Raw genomic sequence first — 19,923 nt, 5'->3', positions numbered from 1 at the left:
CCTTGATTTAAATGATCAGAACTTAATTTTCCTTGTTTGAGAATAGAGATGCCATAATAATAACAGGTAACTGAGGGAACTGTTTTGAGAAGTTAGTAGCATAATTTACGTTAATTGCTTGACTTAAAACAAGTTGTAGCTCTACTGGATATTGTTATCATGACCATTATCATACCGTATTTATCACTATTATGTTAACTTACATCCTTTCCTTTCTTCTTGAACTTTACTTGCCTTTCTCCTGTTTTGGAGTACCCTTTTCTTAATCTAGGAGAGGAGAGATTGTGTGGTATTTTGGCAGGATTACAGAGCTTCCAGTCAGTAGGCTCTTCTATGCTGGGAGATATGAACCATCAGCACTACCTGGGGAAATGCTGCTCTAACTCACTGGGTATTTATTTTTGTTTTTTTTTCCTCTTATCTGTGCCAGCCTCCTGTACTTTGATCACATAAGAGAAGTAAACTTTATTTTTATAGAAATATAAGCAAAATAAATTTAAAAATTCAACCCAAATTCTATTTAATATCTGAAAGTATCCCCAGAGATAACCTTTGATTATTTTCTTTCCTGCAATGGATCTATTCTCACCACTAACAATTAATGGGTATTTTGTAGTTCTAGCATGGGAAATTCAGTTCTTCCTTTACCAGTTTTCCTATTTTGGCAGGGGCTAGCCTTGCTATGGAGAGGCATGCTTATTTGAAACTAGTTTTTCTTTTAAACTGTTGACCATTTTTGAACATTTATTATGTGCTAACCACTCATTAGTAACTTTACCTGTATTATCTCATTTACTGCATCTTGAATGAGGTAAATATTGTTATTGTTCACATTTTGCATAAAAAGCCAGAGTTATAGAGAGGTTAGGTTGTTTACCAATATCAGGAAATTGGCATATGACTTAACTGACTTTAAACCCAGCAGTTAAATGCCAATCTGTACTCTTAATCAAAGCTCAGTGGGCTTCATAGAACATTCAGTAGAAAATATTATTTTGAATTTAATATTCTGAGTAATATCAACAAAAGTAAGCAATATAAAACTCCTCACAATGACAAGATGATTTCATAAGATTGATTACTTATAGTCTCTATATTTCAAGTTCAGAAGATTTATCTCAAAAATGTATCTGATGGGAAGAAAGTGTTTTCTTTGATGACTCTTGATTCTTGACTGTAAAAAAACACACCACGATAAAATAAGCAGGGTAAAATAAATACTGCTTACCTTTTTATATCATGGAGAAATCACTGTATGTTGCTTTTTTATAATGAATGTGGTCTTATGTAATGTAAATTTCTGGTTTGACTTATTCAAGTCATCCATTCAGCCATTCTGAGTTTTTCTTGAAGCTCATACTTGAATAAATCAGTGCAACTTAGGTAGGAAATTTTTCACTGTGGGGGATCTTCTGTCCATGACATGTTACATTTTCAAACTCAATAATCTGCTTATCAAGTGGTAATTTAGAAACTAGCCAACACTGCCCCTGGTTGGATCCGCACTGCACCAAAAACTGTCCCTGTGGGATACGGTCTGAGGAGCACTAGCTTTCTGGCCAGGCCCCCTATGTTCCTCCCTATCCTCTCTATCCTTAGGGAGCAGCGTGGTTCCCCTACTGGGAAAGGCTGTAAGACATGCATAGTCTAAGAGTTGGTCTATATGTATAAATTTAAGGGTTGTGCATTTGAAATTATTAAAACTCCATTGCATAACCTCAAAGAACATAATTTGGAAATTACCTAGATTTCATGCATCATATAGGTTATGAGTTAAGGATAAAATTTCTACACCATGAATAAAATTTATCTTTAGTTATATGTACTTAGATAAGAAAAAAATGAGTTCAGACAAGGGGATATAGTACACTGAGTTTCAAGTTGTCTATACTGAGAAGCTGAGGATGAGAAAATGACATTTTGAATGTTTTAAAACTAAAAGGAGAAAGGAGGGGTATATTTTTATTGTTGCCATAAATAAAACACCTGTTCATCTTTTAGACTGAGTTGGTATGTCATATCCTATGAAAACTGACCTATTATTCCTGCAGGAAAAAAATATTTCTACTGTAATGTCCTCATGTTCCTCCAATATAACTTCAAGTTTGACCCTATGTTACCGTGTTTTCATTTTTATTTCATAATTTGATAGTCTCTCCTTTCATAAACTCCTTGATTCCAGAGCGTTTGTCTTGTTTACTGGTACTCATCTACCCTGGAAACCACTATTTCTACTCTCTGTTCCTATGAGTTTGGCTTCTTTAGATTCTACATATAAGTGATATGCACAGTATTTCTCTTTCTTTGTCTAGCTCATGAATCTTAGCATAATGCTTTCCAAGCTTATGCATGCTATCCTCCATGGCAGGGTTTCCTTTTTCTGAAACTGAATAATATTCCATTTTATCCATTCCCCTGCTGATGGACAACTAGGATGTTTCCATATTTTGGTTGTGAATAATGCTGCAATAAATATGGAAGTTTAAATATATTTTTGAGATAGTAATTTCATTTCTTTTGGGTATCTACCCAGAAGTGGGACTGCTGCATCATATGATAGTTCTATTTTCAATTTTTTGAGGAAACTCCATTCTGTTTTCCATAGTGGCTGCCACAGTTTACATTCCCATGAAAAATGTGCAAGGGTTCTTTCCTCTACATCCTTGCCAACACATGTTATCTCCTGTCTTTTAGATAATATTCATCCCAACAGTCGTAAGATAGCTCATTGTGGTTTGCATTTTCTTGTTCCTGATAATTGGTGATATTGAGCATCTTTTAATATACCTGTTGACAATTTGTATGAATTCTTTGGATAAATATGGACTCAGGTCCTTTGTTGACTTTTTAATCAAAATATTTGGGTCTTCTTGTTATTGAGTTGTAAGAATTCCTTATATATTTTTACATTAACTCTTAACCAGATGCATGGTTTGCAAACATACATCTTTCATTCTATAGGTTGACTCTCATTTTGTTGATTGTTTCCTTTGTTGTGCAGAATATTTTCAGTTTCATGTAGTTACATATGTCTATTTGTATTTTTATTGTCAGTGTTTTGGTGTCAGATCCAAAAATTCATTTCTAAGACCAATGTTATAGAGCTTAATGTTGTGTATGGTATAGGGTAGAGGTCCAGTTTCATTCTTTTACATATGGTTATCCAATCTCCCCATCATGATTTATTGAAGAAATCAGCCCTTCACCATTGAGGGTTGTTAACTCCCGTGTCAAATATCAATGGACCAAAGATGGTGGCGTGAGAGGAGAGACAGAGGCTTCCTCTTAAAATGGGATACAATTAGAAAATTTAATTGGTGCAACTAATCCTCAGAGAGCAACAGGAAAGAGGATGGCATCAGACTGCACACATCTGGAGAAAAGAGCAGACCTCACCGAATGGGGTATCGTACCAGAGCTGTGGCTCTGCAGGACCCGAACCCCTCCCCCACCACAGCTCACCGGCAGGAGGAAGACAAGCGGAGCAGGGAGGGAGTGGAAGGCTTGGGACTGCTGAATATCTAGCTCCAGAGATCTGCACTGGGAGCACAAACCTACATTTCATGGTGCTTTCATGAGACTCGCATGACTACTAGGTTGGAAAGTTAATACAGACAGATTTCCTTGGGACACTGGGATTCCGGCCACTTGTGGAAAGCAGGATCCATATCTGGCTACTCTGGGACAAAAACTTATACCTATGTGATCGGTTCACTGGCGCAGGCAGTGGAGACAGGCACAGCAACCAGGAGGAGGGGGAACAGCTCTTTCCTATCCCAAGGCACCAGTACCACTCCCCTGCAACCCCCAACATTGCTTCAGGGTCTCAGCAGCTCCAGAAGAGAGCTTCCGGACACTAGAGGGCACCATATACAAACATGAAAGGCAAAAGGAACCTTGTCCAGAGTAAAATTGTTAATACAACTCCCGAGAAAGATTTAAATGATATGGACCTAGTGACTCTTCCTGAAAGGGAGTTCAAAATAAAAATCATCAACATTCTAATGGAGGTACGGAAAGACATCCAAGAACTCAGGAATGAATTCAGGTCAGAGATCCAATTGTTAAAGAACATGATGGAGGGTATTAAAAGCAGGTTGGATATGGTGGAGGAGACAATAAATGAAATAGAAACTAGAGAAGAGGAATACAAAGAAGCTGAGGCACAGAGAGGAAAAAAGATCTCTAAAACTGAAAGAATATTGAGAGAACTGTGTGACCAATCCAAGCGCAACAATATTCGCATTATAGGGTTACCAGAAGAAGAAGAGAGAGAAAAAGGGATAGAAAGTGTCTTTGAGGAGGTAGTTGCTGAAAACTTCCCCAATCTGGGAAAGGACATAGTCTGTCAGACCATGGAGATCCACAGATCCCCCAACACAAGGGACACAAGGAAGAAAACAGCAAGACACATGGTAATTAAAATGGGAAAGATCAAGGATAAGGACAGACTGTTAAAAGTAGCCAGAGGCAGAAATAAGATCACATACAAAGGAATGCCCATCAGACTAACATCAGACTTCTCAGCAGAAACCCTACAGGCCAGAAGGGAGTGGCTTGATGTATTAAATGCCATGAAGCAGAAGAGCCTGGAACCAAGATTACTTTATCTGGCAAGATTATCATTTAGATTTGAAGGCGGGATTAAACAATTTCCAGATAAGCAAAAGCTGAGAGAGTTTACCTCCCACAAAACATCTCTGCAGTCTATTTTGGAGGGACTGCTATAGATGGAAGTGTTCCTAGGGGTGAATAGCTGTCACCAGAGGTAGGAAAATTATTGTAGGGAGGGTGGAGCAGTTGATTGCGAAGCAAATGCAAAATTAAATTGACTATCCCCAAAGCCAATCAAGGGATAGAGAAAAAGTATAGAAACTGATACCTAATATATAAAGAATGAAGGAGGAAGAAAAAGGAGTAGAAATAGAAAAGAACCTTTAGATTGTGTTTGTAACAGCATACTAAGTGAGTTAAGTTAGACTCTTAGATAGTAAGGAAAATAATCTGGAACCTTTGGTAACCACGAATCTAAAGCCTGAAATGGCAATAAGTACATGCCTATCGATAATCACCCTAAATGTAAATTGACTGAATGCACCAATCAAAAGACATAGAGTCAGTGAATGGATAAAAAAACAAAGACCCATCTATATGCTGCTTACAAGAGACTCACCTAAAACCTAAAGACATGCACAGACTAAAAGTCAAGGGGTGGAAAAAGATATTTCATGCAAACAATAGGGAGAAAAAAGCAGGTGTTGCAGTACTAGTATCTGACAAAATACACTTCAAAACAAATAAAGTAACAAGAGATAAAGAAGGATATTACATAATGATATAGGGTTCAGTCCAACAAGAGGATATAACCATTATAAATATATATGCACCCAACACAGGAGCAATGTATGTGAAACAAATACTAATAGAACTAAAGGAGGAAATAGACTGCAATGCATTCATTTTAGGAGACTTCAACACATTCACTCCAAAGGACAGATCCACCAGAAAGAAAATAAGTAAGGAAACAGAGGCACTGAACAGCACACTAGAACAGATGGACCTAATAGACATCTATAGAACTCTACACCCAAAAGCAACAGGATACACATTCTTCTCAAGTGCACATGGAACATTCTCCAGAATAGACCACATACTAGGCCACAAAAAGAGCCTCAGTAAATTCAAAAGATTGAAATCCTACCAACCAACTTTTCAGACCACAAAGGAATAAAACTAGAAATAAATTGTACCAAGAAAGCAAAAAGGCTCACAAATACATAGAGGCTTAACAACACGATTCTAAATAGTCAATGGATCAATGACCAAATTAAAATGGGGATCCATCAATATATGGAAATAAATGACAACAACAACACAAAGCCCCAACTTCTGTGGGATGCAGCGAAAGCGTCTTAAGAGGAAAGTATATAGCGATCCAGGCACATTTAAAGAAGGAAGAACAATCCCAAATGAGTAGTCTAACATCACAACTATCGAAACTGGAAAAAGAAGAACAAATGAGGCCTAAAGTCAGCAGAAGGATGGATATAATAAAGATCAGAGAAGAAATAAACAAAATTGAGAAGAATAAAACAATAGAAAAAAATAAATGAAACCAAGAACTGGTTCTTTGAGAAAATAAACAAAATAGATAAGCCTCTAGCCAGACTTATTAAGAGAAAAAGAGAATCAACACACATCAATAGAATCAGAAATGAGAAAGGAAACATCATGACGGACCCCACAGAAATACAAAGAATTATTAGATAATACTATGAAAACCTATATGCTAAGAAGCTGGAAAACCTAGAATAAATGGACAACTTCCTCGAAAAATACAACCTTCCAAGACTGACCAAGGAAGAAACACAAAATCTAAACAAACCATTACCAGCAAAGAAATTGAAGCAGTATTCAAAAAACTACCAAAGAACAAAACCCCCAAGCTAGATGGATTTACCACGGAATTTTATCAGACATACAGAGAAGATATAATACCCATTCTCCTTAAAGTTTTCAAAAAAATAGAAGAGGAGGGAATACTCCCAAACTCATTCTATGAAGCCAACATCGGCCTAATACCAAAACCAGGCAAAGACACCACCAAAAAAGAAAATTACAGACCAATATCCCTGATGAATGTGCAAAAATACTCAATAAGATATTAGCAAACTGAATTCAAAAATGCATCAAAAGGATCATACACCATGACCAAGTGGGATTCATCCCAGGGATGCAAGGATGGTACAACACTTGAAAATCCATCAACATAATCCACCACATCAACAAAAAGAAGGACAAAAACCACATGATCATCTCCATAGATGATGAAAAAGCATTTGACAAAAGATAAAATTCAACATCCATTCATGATAAAAACTCTCAGCAAAATGGGAATAGAGGGCAAGTACCTCAACATAACAAAGGCCATATATGATAAACCCACAGCCAACATCATACTGAACAGCGAGAAGCTGAAAGCTTTTCCTCTGAGATCGGAAACAAGACAGGGATGCCCACTATCCCCACTGTTATTTAACATAGTACTGGAGGTCCAAGCCACAGCAATCAGACAAAACAAAGAAATACAAGGAATCCAGATTGGTAAAGAAGAAGTTAAACTGTCACTATTTGCAGATGATATGATACTGTACATAAAAATCCCTAAAGACTCCACTCCAAAATTGCTAGATCTGATATCAGAATACAGCAAAGTTGCAGGATATAAAATTAACACACAGAAATCTGTAGCTTTCCTATACACTAACAATGAGCCAATAGAAAGAGAAATCAGGAAAACAGTTCCATTCACGATTGCATCATAAAGAATAAAATACCTAGGAATAAACCTAACCAAAGAAGTGAAAGACCTATACCCTGAAAACTACAAAACACTCTTAAGAGTAATGAAAGAGAACACTAACAAATGGAAACTCATCCCATGCTCATGGCTAGGAAGAATTAATATCGTCAAAATGGCCATCCTTCCCAAAGCAGTACACAGATTTGATGCAATCCCTATCAAATTACCAACAACATTCTTCAACGAACTGGAACAAATAGTTCAAAAATTCACATGGAAACACCAAAGACCCAGAATAGCCAAAGCAATCCTGAGAAGGAAGAATAAAGTGAGGGGGATCTCACTCCCCAACTTCAAGTTCTATTACAAAGCCATAGTAATCAACACAATTTGGTACTGGCAAAAGAACAGAGCCACAGACCAGTGGAACAGACTAGACACTCCAGAAATTAACCCAAACATATATGGTCAATTAATATTTGATAAAGGAGCCATGGACATACAATGGGGAAATGACAGTCTCTTCAACAGATGGTGCTGGCAAAACTGGACAGCTACATGTAAGAGAATGAAACTGGACCATTGTCTAACTCCATACACAAAAGTAAACTCAAAATGGATCAAAGACCTTAATGTAAGGTATGAAACCATAAAACTCTTAGAAAAAAACATAGGCAAAAATCTCTTAGACATAAACATGAGTGACCTCTTCTTGAACGTATCTCCCCGTGCAAGGGAAACAAAAGCAAAAATGAACAAATGGGACTATATCAAGCTGAAAATCTTCTGTACAGCAAAGGACACCATCAATATAACAAAACGGTACCCTACAGTATGGGAGAATATTTTCATAAATGACAGATCTGATAAAGGCTTGACATCCAAAATATATAAAGAGCTCACACACCTCAACATAGAAAAAGCAAATAATCCAATTAAAAAATGGTCAGAGGAGCTGAACAGACAGTTCTCCAAAGAAGAAATTCAGATGGCCAACAGACACATGAAAAGATGCTCCACATCGCTAGTTAACAGAGAAATGCAAATTAAAACCACAATGAGCTATCACCTTACACCAGTAAGGATGGCTACCATCCAAAAGACCAACAACAACAAATGTTGGCGAGGTTGTGGAGAAAGGGGAACCCTCCTACACTGCTGGTGGGAATGTAAATTAGTTCAACCATTATGGAAAGCAGTGTGGAGGTTCCTCAAAATGTTCAAAATAGACTTACCATTTGACCCAGGAATTCCACTTCTAGGAATTTACCCTAAGAATGCAGCACTCCAATTTGAAAAAGACAGATGCACCCCTATGTTTATGGCAGCACTATTTACAATAGCCAAGAAATGGAAGCAGCCTAAGTGTCCATCAGTAGATGAATGGATAAAGAAGATGTGGTACATATACACAATGGAATATTATTCAGCCATAAGAAGAAAACAAATCCTACCATTTGCAGCAACATGGATGGAGCTAGAGGGTATTATGCTCAGTGAAATTAGCCAAGTGGAGAAAGACAAATACCAAATGATTTCCCTCATCTGTGGAGTATAAGGACAAAAGAAAAACTGAAGGAACAAAATAGCAGCAGAATCACAGAAGCCAAGAATGGACTAACAGTTACCAAAGGGAAAAAGACTGGGGAGAATGGGAAGGTAGGGAGGGATAAGGACTGGGAAGAAGAAAGGGGGTATTATGATTAGCATGTATAATGTGGGGGATTGTGGAAAGGGGAGGGCTTTGCAACACAGAGAAGACAAGTAGTGATTCTACAACATCTTACTGTGCTGCTGGACAGTGACTGTAATGGGTCTGTGGGGGGGACGGGGTAGGGGAGATCCTAGTAAACATAATGTTCTTCATGTAATTGTACATTAATGATAACAAAATAAAAAAAAATAAATGAATTCACATTTCAGTAAAAAAATATTAATGGACCATATAAGCACGGGTTTATTTCTGGGATCTTGATTCTGTCCAATTGGTCTCTGTGTCTGTATTTCTGTGAGTACCCTACTGATTGATTACTATAGCACTGTAATATAGTTTGAAATCAAGAAGTATGATGCTTCCATATTTACTCTTCTTGTTTTGAGATTGCTTAACTATAATGGTGCTTTATTCTGCCTTGTGCATACATAAGCCCACTATAGTTGGACACAAATTAACATACAGTTTCTTTTAATATATTTTAGCAAAGTAGAGCTCTCAAAATAAGTACCAAAATGCAAATGCATGGTGGCTGGTACCACCACATTCTTTTTTCTTTTCTTTACAAATTCACTGATGCAACACCAGAATCAATTTGTACCCAGGCAAGGAGTTGACTGTGCCATGCTGTTAAGGTGCCTGACTTAGACAATGCTGTCATTAACAAAGATAAAAAGAGTGGAATCACAGCCTGTGGTTTGATAAGAGAAATCAATTTGAGAAAGAGACAGACCACAAGGTGTTTATGAAATGTATAGTGGAAACAACATTTTGGACAAAGTCTGGTTTCAATGACTCAAACTTTAGTATTAAGGTTCTCAGTAGCATTCCAGTGTCTTTAAAATCCAGTGTGTGTGTGTGTGTGCTTCACATCGAATATATCATGTTTGTCTTAATAAATCCATAGTAAATAGCTGCTTACATGAGTCTCACATAAAGTTATTAAACTTTTCCTCAGGGGAAAATGTAATTATGCATTTTTAAGGGCAAAAATAAAAATTAGGAAACAGGGTAACCGTGGCATTTTGAAATTTTGTTTACATTTTGGGCAAACACCCACCGCTAATGGCTCATTGAAAGATAGAACATGTTTTTTGTGACTCTGCTTTTGCTCTCTGTTGGCACAATTCTGTGAGTCCATGTCAGTGTCTCTATCGGGCACTGCTATTGAAGGATAAAGCTATGTCATTACTATCAGGCATGGATACACCTTTATCATTTGCTTTTCAAATGTGTTTTGTTCCTTCTACCAACTCTCACTGACTCTAGCTTTTCAAATGATTCTGATACACAGTCTCCTTCAGTAGCACATGATTTGGGCATGATAATTTTATGATTTGTAAAACAAAGCCTCACTCTTCATATCAATTTAATGCTGCTTATTCTGCTTGCCAGCTAAATAAAACTTCTATTTACATAGCCTCTCCAAATCTGTACCCTCTTTACCTATTTCTTTGTCTCTTCCCAGCATATTAATGACTCTGACATACTCTCAAAGCAAACCAAGCAAATTAATTATATTTTAGTAATTTTATTTGTCTTACAATACAAGGTTAGAACTATCATACAATTTCAGGAGTATGAGAGCATGGAGTCCAATTCAGAAACTCAGAGTTCTTCACGCACACACACACACACACTGGATTTTAAAGACTCTGGCACACTATTGAGAACCTTAATACTAAAGTTTGAGTCATTGAAACCAGACTCTGTCCAAAATGTTGTTTCCAGTACACATTTCATAAACATCTTGTGGCCTGTCTCTTCCTCAATTTGATTTCTCTTATCAAAACCATTGGCTGTGATTCCATTCTTTTCGTCTTTGTTAATGACAGCATTGTCTATGTCATGCATCTTAACAGCATGCCACAGTCAACTCCTTGCCTGGATACAAATTGATTCTGGTGTTGCAAAACCTATTAGGTTTATCTGTTTGTAAAATCTTGAAATTCCTTGGTCAATGTCCATCACCTGGTTTAGTAACAAATCTGGGGATAATAATTTTGGTTAAGTGCCTGGTATATCCCAAGGATTCTTCTGAGACTTAGGGATGGTACATGAATATATGCAATGTTCCATAGTAGGATTAAAATCACAAAATTTAAAGAGAATCTTAAAGACAGTACATACCAATTTCCTAGTGAAAGCGGTAAATAGTACCTAATTTAACAACAAATGACCACATTTTTGTTATTTGACATCCAACATTCTATTTGACATACATTCCATGTATTTCCAATAAAGCTATTTGTTTTACAATTGTACCTGTAGACCTATATATTTCAATAAAGCTATAGATTTGCAATACAGTTCTTTGTACATTCCTCTTCTACAGATTATGTGTTTTTACATCAACTACTTTGAATTTTTTTCCCCATATGCCCAATCTGTGGATATTAACTTCTTGACATAATACAACTTATCTTTCTCTTTTGAAATGTGCTGATTATGAATGAACTCTATCTTTTATTTTATTCTAACAGTGTGAAGTTAAACGAGGTTATTACTTCATTTAATTCTGGCAGTGCCATTATCTAATTATTCCTAACAAAATGTATAACTTCCTATTTTTAATAGACCAGTGAAAATTATGTTTTACATGTTAGCTTATGTTAAACAAACTCAGTGCAAAATTATTTTTCTATATTAATATCAAACAGTATATATTTTTTCTACCTTTTTATACAGGATTCCATCTATGATTAACTCTTCTTTTTTGGTTGTTTATTTGGCTCTATGTGACTCTTGAGTATTTATTCTTTAATTTATCCCAATTTATTTGCTTGCTTGTCTGACATTATGACATTCACAGGTTTTATAAATTAGTGTCTCTTAGTCCATACCTAATTACTGATGAAAATATGAACCAAAACAAACCTTAAAAGCACAAAATTCAAACTTATTCTATTAATTTTAATTAATAAATTACTCAAAACCATTGGATTAAGCAAAACATTTGTTGATATCTGTGTATTTGGGGAATGTGGGAACATTAAACATTCAAGGGAATTAAAAGACTGGGAAAATTAGGAAAACAGCAAGCAATAGAGATATTATTAAAAAAAGCAATGAACACTATATTCATTAAGAAGGGTTTACTAAATATTCAAGTTCTAAAGAAAGAAAAAATACTAAAATCACACTCAATATAAAACGATAAAAATTTACATGAGCATATATTCAACAGCTAAAAATGCATCATTAGTTCTTTAAAAAAAAAAAGCACCATTAGTGACAAAAGATCTCCCCAATTTGGAAATATCTGTAGACTTTGTAATTGAAATTAATTAAATATAGGAGAACATAATTAGAGAGAAGACATCATCGCCTAAAATCCGTCTAAAAATACAAATCTCAGAGTAACAGAATTTCATCTGCCAAACATTATTCTTATTTCTTAATTTTACCAGATATTAATTAATTTAATGACAGGAGTGTAATATTAGTATTTATCTGTGAAATACCTTGGTCCCATATGTGACCCCACCAAACACAGGTGACAGGTGACAGGGAAAGCAGAAGAATCCAACCAAAGCACCTCTAGCTGAGAACAGCCTGATCCTCTGCTGCAGGGCCACCATGGCCAGGCCCCAGTGTGGATTGTGGGGGGAGAACAAGGCCCATAGGTGCACGTGCACCACGGCCGTCATGAACATCTTCAGGCCGAGGTCAGCCATGTGGACCTTCGAGAGGCACTGGATAGTCAAGCTGGATGACCTCTTCGTGACAGGCCAAGGTCGGCTATGCCGCATCCCAGATGCCTGGGATAGCACAGCTTCCATCAGGTGCAACCCCAATGGCACCGGCAAGGAAGGGCAAGCCCCGGGGAGCTTCCCTCCAGACCGTAAGAGTGGCCACCTCCTCAGTAAGCCCGGGCTCCCACCTATTGTCCTCAAGTTTTACTAGCCAAAGCCTTGTCTACCTCCATATTAATAATGCTTAGTTTTAATATTGACATTAATTTCAATTGATTTGCAGTGGAAATTGATATAAGGTTTCTGTAAACAGGAAATATGCAAGTTTATTTTAAAGAATATTTGTCAGATTCACCCGCTGGACTCCTTTGAAACTATGGGCTGATTAAACTCTTGGAAGCAGCTGGAAATGCGTGCCTATGGCTTTGTGTGTATGAGTCCATCTGGGAGACAGAAGTGGGGAAAGCACTGGAGAAGGAAGGGAGAGCTGTGGTAATTGGTCCTATTTAACCACACAGCAGTTTTGTTGATATGCTTACACAAAGTCACACATATTCTCTAATGAATAAATATATGTATGGAGGATACAGGAAATAAGTTTGGGATTTTACAGTTGCAATTAAAATAATAGTCCTAAAACTTAACGTATGCATCTCCCAGCATAAATTTTAGTTGAATAAATTAAAATGAAAATAAATAATAAATTTAGGGAATTTTTGACATATGTGATGCATAACAATCTCTTATAAGTCATAAATGGTGAAAAAGAAAGTGTAAGGAAAAAAATAACTGGTGGATTACAAATATTGTTTATGGCTATTTTCATATGATATTATGATTTTTATGTCTAAATACTTAATTGCTTTCTTTCCCTGATGAAGATTCCATTACAAATCAGCCACATATTTGAGGACCCAGGGAATATAGAGAATGATTTGACAAGAGTTCCATGATGCTATATAAATTTGGTTATTTGGCTATACCTCATACCTTCTTCGATACATATGCTTAAATGTTAACATGAAGTGATTACTGAGAAAATTTTCCAATGAAAGCTTAAACCAAGCTTTGAAAGCTTATTTAGTTCAGAAAATTAACCAAACAAATCACAGAACTGAAGGGATCCGTTTCCTGGTAATTGCATTCCATAAAGCCTTCTTTACCTCCTTATTCCTGAGGCTGTAGATGAGAGGATTCAACATGGGGATCACCACCGTGTAGAACACGGAGACCACTTTGTCCTGATCCAGGGAGTAGCTGGAACTAGGTCTCAGGTAAGTGTAGATGGAGGTGGCATAGAACAGGATCACAGCGGTCAGGTGGGAGGCACAGGTTGACAACGCTTTGCGCCTGCCCTCCCCTGAACGCAGGCGGAAGATGGAGGAGAGAATGTAGGAGTAGGAGGCGAGGATGACCAGCAGAGCCCCGACCATGTTCACACCAGCAAATGCGGAAAAGATGCTCTCATTCAGGTGTGTGTCAGAACATGAGAGCTTAAAAAGTGGAGGGCTGTCACAGAAGAAGTGATGGATGACATTGGAACCGCAGAACGGCAATCTGCTGACGTAGCTCGTGTTCACCATGGAGTTCAGCAGTCCTGCTGCGAAAGCCCCTGCTGCCATCTGAAGACAGACTGTTCTGGACATGATCAGGGAGTAACGGAGTGGGTTGCAAATGGCCACGTAACGGTCGTAGGCCATTAGCCCAAAGAGGATGCACTCAGTGGTGGCCAACGTGATAAAGAAGTACATCTGCACAAAGCAGCCAGCAAAGGAGATGGTTTTCTGCTCTGATAATAAACCTACCAGCATCTTTGGGGTGATGGTTGATGAATAGCAAACATCCACAAAGGACAGGTTAGCCAGGAAGAAATACATGGGAGTGTGAAGTCGGGCATCGGTCCTGATTAGGAGGATCATCCCCACATTCCCCCAAACTGTAAGCATGTAAATCACCAAGAAGAGCAGAAAGAGAATAATTTGCAGCTGCATTGTGTCTGCTAATCCCAACAGGACGAACTCAGTCAGCGAAGTGTAGTTTTCTCTGGTCATTTGTGACAAATGCAGTTTGTTTAAACTTGCAAATATTTTCCTCTCCCGTGTTTATAAGAAATTATAGAATCGTTAATGAAGTTATTCAGACATGGGGAAAGAAACCAGTTTAGGATATTATAACACCAAATACAGTACATAGTAAGAGGAAAGTCAGTGGACAAGTGGAAAACCCTTAAGTTGATTAATCAATTCTCTGTATCAAATCTGGATTGTAGGCTCTCAAATCACTGGTATAAGTCTACAGATTCTACTTCTGTTTCTGCAAATGCACCATATTCTGTTCTATTCTTTCTCTACTGGCTCATATCCAAATTGCAAAGGATACAAATACCCTGGCTGAAGTCTCTCCCATTCTCTGAACAGTGTGTGAGTTTAACTCAACTGTACTCGGTTTTCTTCCTAATGACCATTCTGTATATCCTTCAGCTCCAAAATTCATACACTTTCTCCCAGTAATCAGTCTTGTGCCCCCCAAGCAGCAAAAATAGTGAGAAAAAATTTGACATCACATTTTTAAGAATGATTTTACAGTATTTTAAAAGTGAACCATTCAGTTGTTCTCCTTACAAAGTACACTATTAAATTCATGTCATGTAGTAGCACAGATGCCATCTGTCCACCTCAGTGAGGAACAGCTCCAAATCCTTAAATTGTCTTTCCTAGTGTCTTACCTGTGTCATCTACTCTTTTCTTTTGTTTGTCTTAGGGGTTCTAAGTTGGAGCTTAAAAATAAGGAAAAGAAATTCATTTTTTAGATGAAAATAATACAGTGGGAACTTGAGTGACTTAGTGATAAAATATCCGAGACACCTTCTGAGTACATGCAGGTTGCTGCTCTTTTATTTAGTCTTTCTTAAAGAAGATGGGGTAACCATAGTGACTAGATACATGTTTTAATTGGGAGTCAAATCTCCAAAGGCAGAAACTCCAGTCTCAAAAGACAGTAAAATGTGATTACATGCAGAAATATAGAATCAAACATTATGTGCAGCTTGCATCATAAAGTCATTCCTGATCTCTATGTTACTTTCAAGTCTTCAGACAAAGTGAAAAAAATTAAGTGGCTGTTATTACCTGACTCTGTATTTTTAGCTTATTCCAACTTGGTTTATAGCCCAATACCAAATTATTATTTTTCTCATTGCTAGTGGGCATGCATGTATGTGTGTGTGGGGGAGTCTTCTAGTAACCCCAATGTTCCCTTTATCGAGCAGGTAGATTATTTCTGCACCTGAAGAATAATCTGTAGCATTGTGCATGATACCGCTTAGAAACTTGACCCATACAGATCCCATCATCATGCAATGAAAAACTACCCCCATTTGACACCTACCAAATATACATTTAGTTACTAATGTATGAAATTCAATGAACAATTCAGGAAATGGAAGAACTTAAAACAATTTGTAGCTAAGCGACCAGAAATGTGAGGTAAGAGAGACAGCGGGAGAATCAGCGTTGTCCTTTTTGGGAGCAGTCTTGCCCACTGCTGCAGTTCACTGTCCGTTGATTTAATGCATTTGCACATTTGGCTACATGAGCACAATCATTTATTATTTCTTTCCTGTTTTGCACTTTCTCTGCCTGAAACTGGGTGGGAAAGTCAGGTCATGCCAGTTCCAAAAGCTAGTTCTACAAAGAGATCTGACTTAGGTTCATGCAAGAAGATGGTTCCGTGATGGAATGGGCCATTCTACAAGGCTTCCTTTCATGGCACGTGTTCTATCATGGTTTTCTGTAAATACTTAGGAATGAATAAATTTTCAAAAGTCAATTCCTATTAGTTAACAAATTGTGTGTTTGTTTGCCCAGTTATCTAGAGGAACATCTAATATGCTTTTGGAAGGGTAAAGGATTCAGTAAATTGAATAAAAAACTTAAAACATTTTTGTATTAACCAAACACTAACTTAAATTTTTAAATATTGAGTTATTTTTATAAGGTGTTTTCCTTTACAACATTCTCTTTATGGAGAAATGTTATTCTTTTCTCTTGTTTGCTTACTCAAAAAAAGTAATAAACTGCTCTTTCATCTGCTAATTAGGAAGCTTTCCCAATTGTCACAAAAATAGGGATCAGTTATCAGACTATAATATGGATGAAAGTTGATTGAGGACTGGTATCACATATTTATTCAAGGATAAAATATTCTTAGGTGAGTAACTAATATGTAGCTTATACATTTATCTCTTGCATATGTGTGATATAGTCCAATAGTTGGGAATCCCCATTGTTTCTTCTAATTCAGATCCTTAGCTGTTAGTTTTCTTGTCTACAAGCACTTCAGATGTTTCTTCTAATTCTGAAGCTATTGCTAGTAGAGTCTATATTGAAATTTGTTGTCATTTTCACTCCTGCTAAAAGTCTCAAGTGTAATCATAGTATCTGTGAAAGTCACCAACAGTGAATATAAATGTACATTTCAAAAGGCACCTTGTGGTTCACCAGGAACTACAAAGCAAGATTTATAGCATTTCTTCAGGAATCAGAACAGTGAGGACAATTATTAATATGAGAATTTTTTACACCCTTGAGAGTAGTGTCTGCACAAAGTTCTATTAAATATCTATCTTATTACTAAGACTATAAATTTTAAAACCTTAAAACTCCTAAGTTCATGTTTAAAAATCTCATTTTCTTTTATATCTGATAGATGACAGAAATAATTTCTGATTAGTTCATATATAATGATTGTCTCATTTACATAATTAGTTAACTAAAGAGCTTCAATTACAGAAGGTATAAATTTTATAGTTTTCTTGTTTCATTTTCAGTTATAAACTCTGACTTGACAAGAACTAATAAAAAACAAATAATTCATATGAATTTAATAAGCTAAGCTTATAAAGACAGGATAAGAAGTCTTAAATGCTTCAATACTAATAACAGATACCAACTTAAAGTTTCAAGGTCAAAATCAATTCATCACCTATATACAGAGGAGTATCAAGGTTTTTACTATATTATATTAAATTCTGTTAAACCACACAATAACAAATAATACCATATATATTTCCTTGTTAACAACCACACTAACCTAGTAATATGGTCATGATTTTTTCCTAAAATTTTTACACCCCACTATAGCTGAATGATGCATCCACCTATAATAACATCATTATCCCAGTTAAGCAATATTATTTCTAGCCAGATAACTGAAAAAGGGGGTTGATTGAAATTTCTTTGACCCAAATCTTGAATACAATCATATTCATATCTATTCATTTACTATTTTCTAGGAAACTCTTGAATAAATTGAACATTTCCATTATTTTTACTTTGTCAGTGTATAATCTTTGAACATGATATAATAGAATCATGTGTAAGTAATTTTCCCAGTGAAGGACAAAGGCTTGTGAGATTGATGGGAATCTTAAAATTTACAAATGAACCTTCTGTTAAACATTAAAAACTTTTAATTTAATAGAAGTCTGTATTATTTTATATTCTCTGTATCATTAAACTCTTACACATATCTACAATAACTATAAGAAGGCAGAATTTTGTGACTCTGACCCTAGGAGACATTTCAGAGTTGTCCATGATACCAGTAATTTTTTTTATCCCATCTATTCCTCGTTCCACCGGAGGGCTGAATCTTTCCCTGGGTTTCCAGGTATTCAGTTTCTGCGTAATGGGCATTTCTTAGCACTCCCCTAAATAGCCCACCCAATTCCAAACTTGGCATCTGAGTTCATAATATTTGTCACTGAATGATAAGGTTCACACACATAAAAAGCAACGGGGAGAGGGCTGTCTTTTGGAATGCAACCTCACCTCTTATTTAGCAGTTTTTCCATGTCTCTGTAGAATAATGAGGAGCTGAGGGGGGCATTTCTTCTCTTTTGAAAACTACTGGCTTCTAAATTGGGATCCTTAATCCCAAAAAATTGATGTGGTGTTTGCCCTCAGCCTCTTCACCACAGTAATTAATTAAAGTTGTCTTGACTTTAATGATTTGGTCAGACTTAAAGGAATATCTGTGGGAACATCTTTTTAATGGGGGTAAAATACTTGTGGGTCCAAACATTTCTGCCCTGACCCTGGTGACTCCTCTTGCGATAATACAGGAAAAACAGAAAATGACACTGGCTGCTACAGCTGTAGCTTACTAAAAAAAAATGCTCGGGCAGATTTAGAAGCAGCTGGAAAATCTACCTTGACAATAACTGTTATTCTTGGTATTTTATAATATATTCATTTCCATTATGTAAAAATGAGTATTTTAAGACTTACTTTCCCCAGAGGGAAGGACTAGGAAATACATCTTTGGGCGGAGACGTCATAAAGTGTGAGGCCTCACACTCCGTATAGTGGGATTTGCTGCTGATAGCCTTCTCTTCAATGCCTGGATTTTTGTTAAATGCAATGGGCTTATTTTATTCTTTAACTTAATGATGTCTCTGAAGACGTTACACATCTGTGCATGCTTCTTTCTATACTTTCATGTAAGTACTTACATTTGGCTCCTTCTGATTGTCGTATGAACTTTCATGGGAGTTGCGTAAGAGATGAATCCAGTGGACTGTGAACTGTAGTCTGGCTGGCTATAAACTGGGTACTCATCAAAGGGACTTTAGAGTTGATGGATGTAGGGTCAGTTCTATGTACTCACATGTCACTTGTTCTACTATTACTAGAAGAATCCTACGCAAGAAGTTTTAAAGGATACTTTTGAATGAAATAAATATATTTGTTAATCTTTGAGTTGAATGATGAGGATACTCATTTATTTGCTCACTCAGATTTCCACACATCTTAGTTTACTATAGAAGATTATTGTTTACTCTATACTTAAACATTTGAAAAATACTTCAACATCAAAGGTAGAATGAAACCCTTAATTTTTAAAAGCTTGTTCAATTGCGTTCACAAGACATATCAGTAACTTAATTTATAATTTTTAGTTACTTATATATATTTTTCCCTGTATTATTTTGATAATAAACTTTTAGAGTACCGATCTTTACAATTATAGAGTGGGTTAATAGAACAGTGTTTGTCATATAGGAGACATTCAATAAATATTTGTGGCTAAATGAAAAAAATGAATGAATAGACTTGATTATACTAAAAAATACATATGTAAAAGTCTTTAATTAAGTCATTTATATAATAATGAGTTCATGATTCATCACTTCGTAGATGGTGAACATT

General features: G+C 36.3%; 1 protein-coding gene across 1 annotated transcript; it reads right to left on the bottom strand.

Moving 5' to 3' along the window:
- Positions 1-13,818: 13,818 nt before the first annotated feature.
- LOC140844156 (olfactory receptor 5F1-like) lies at positions 13,819-14,763 on the bottom strand. Its single transcript, XM_073215639.1, has one exon. It carries the CDS (start codon positions 14,761-14,763, stop codon positions 13,819-13,821), a length of 945 nt encoding a protein of 314 aa, XP_073071740.1.
- Between the last annotated feature and the right edge of the window lie 5,160 nt (positions 14,764-19,923).

This window comes from Manis javanica, chromosome 11 (assembly GCF_040802235.1).
Source record: "Manis javanica isolate MJ-LG chromosome 11, MJ_LKY, whole genome shotgun sequence".
In the NCBI taxonomy this organism is placed as follows: Eukaryota; Metazoa; Chordata; class Mammalia; order Pholidota; family Manidae; genus Manis; species Manis javanica.
Note: the sequence above shows the minus strand (reverse complement) of the source record. Positions and strands in the feature narration are given on the sequence as shown.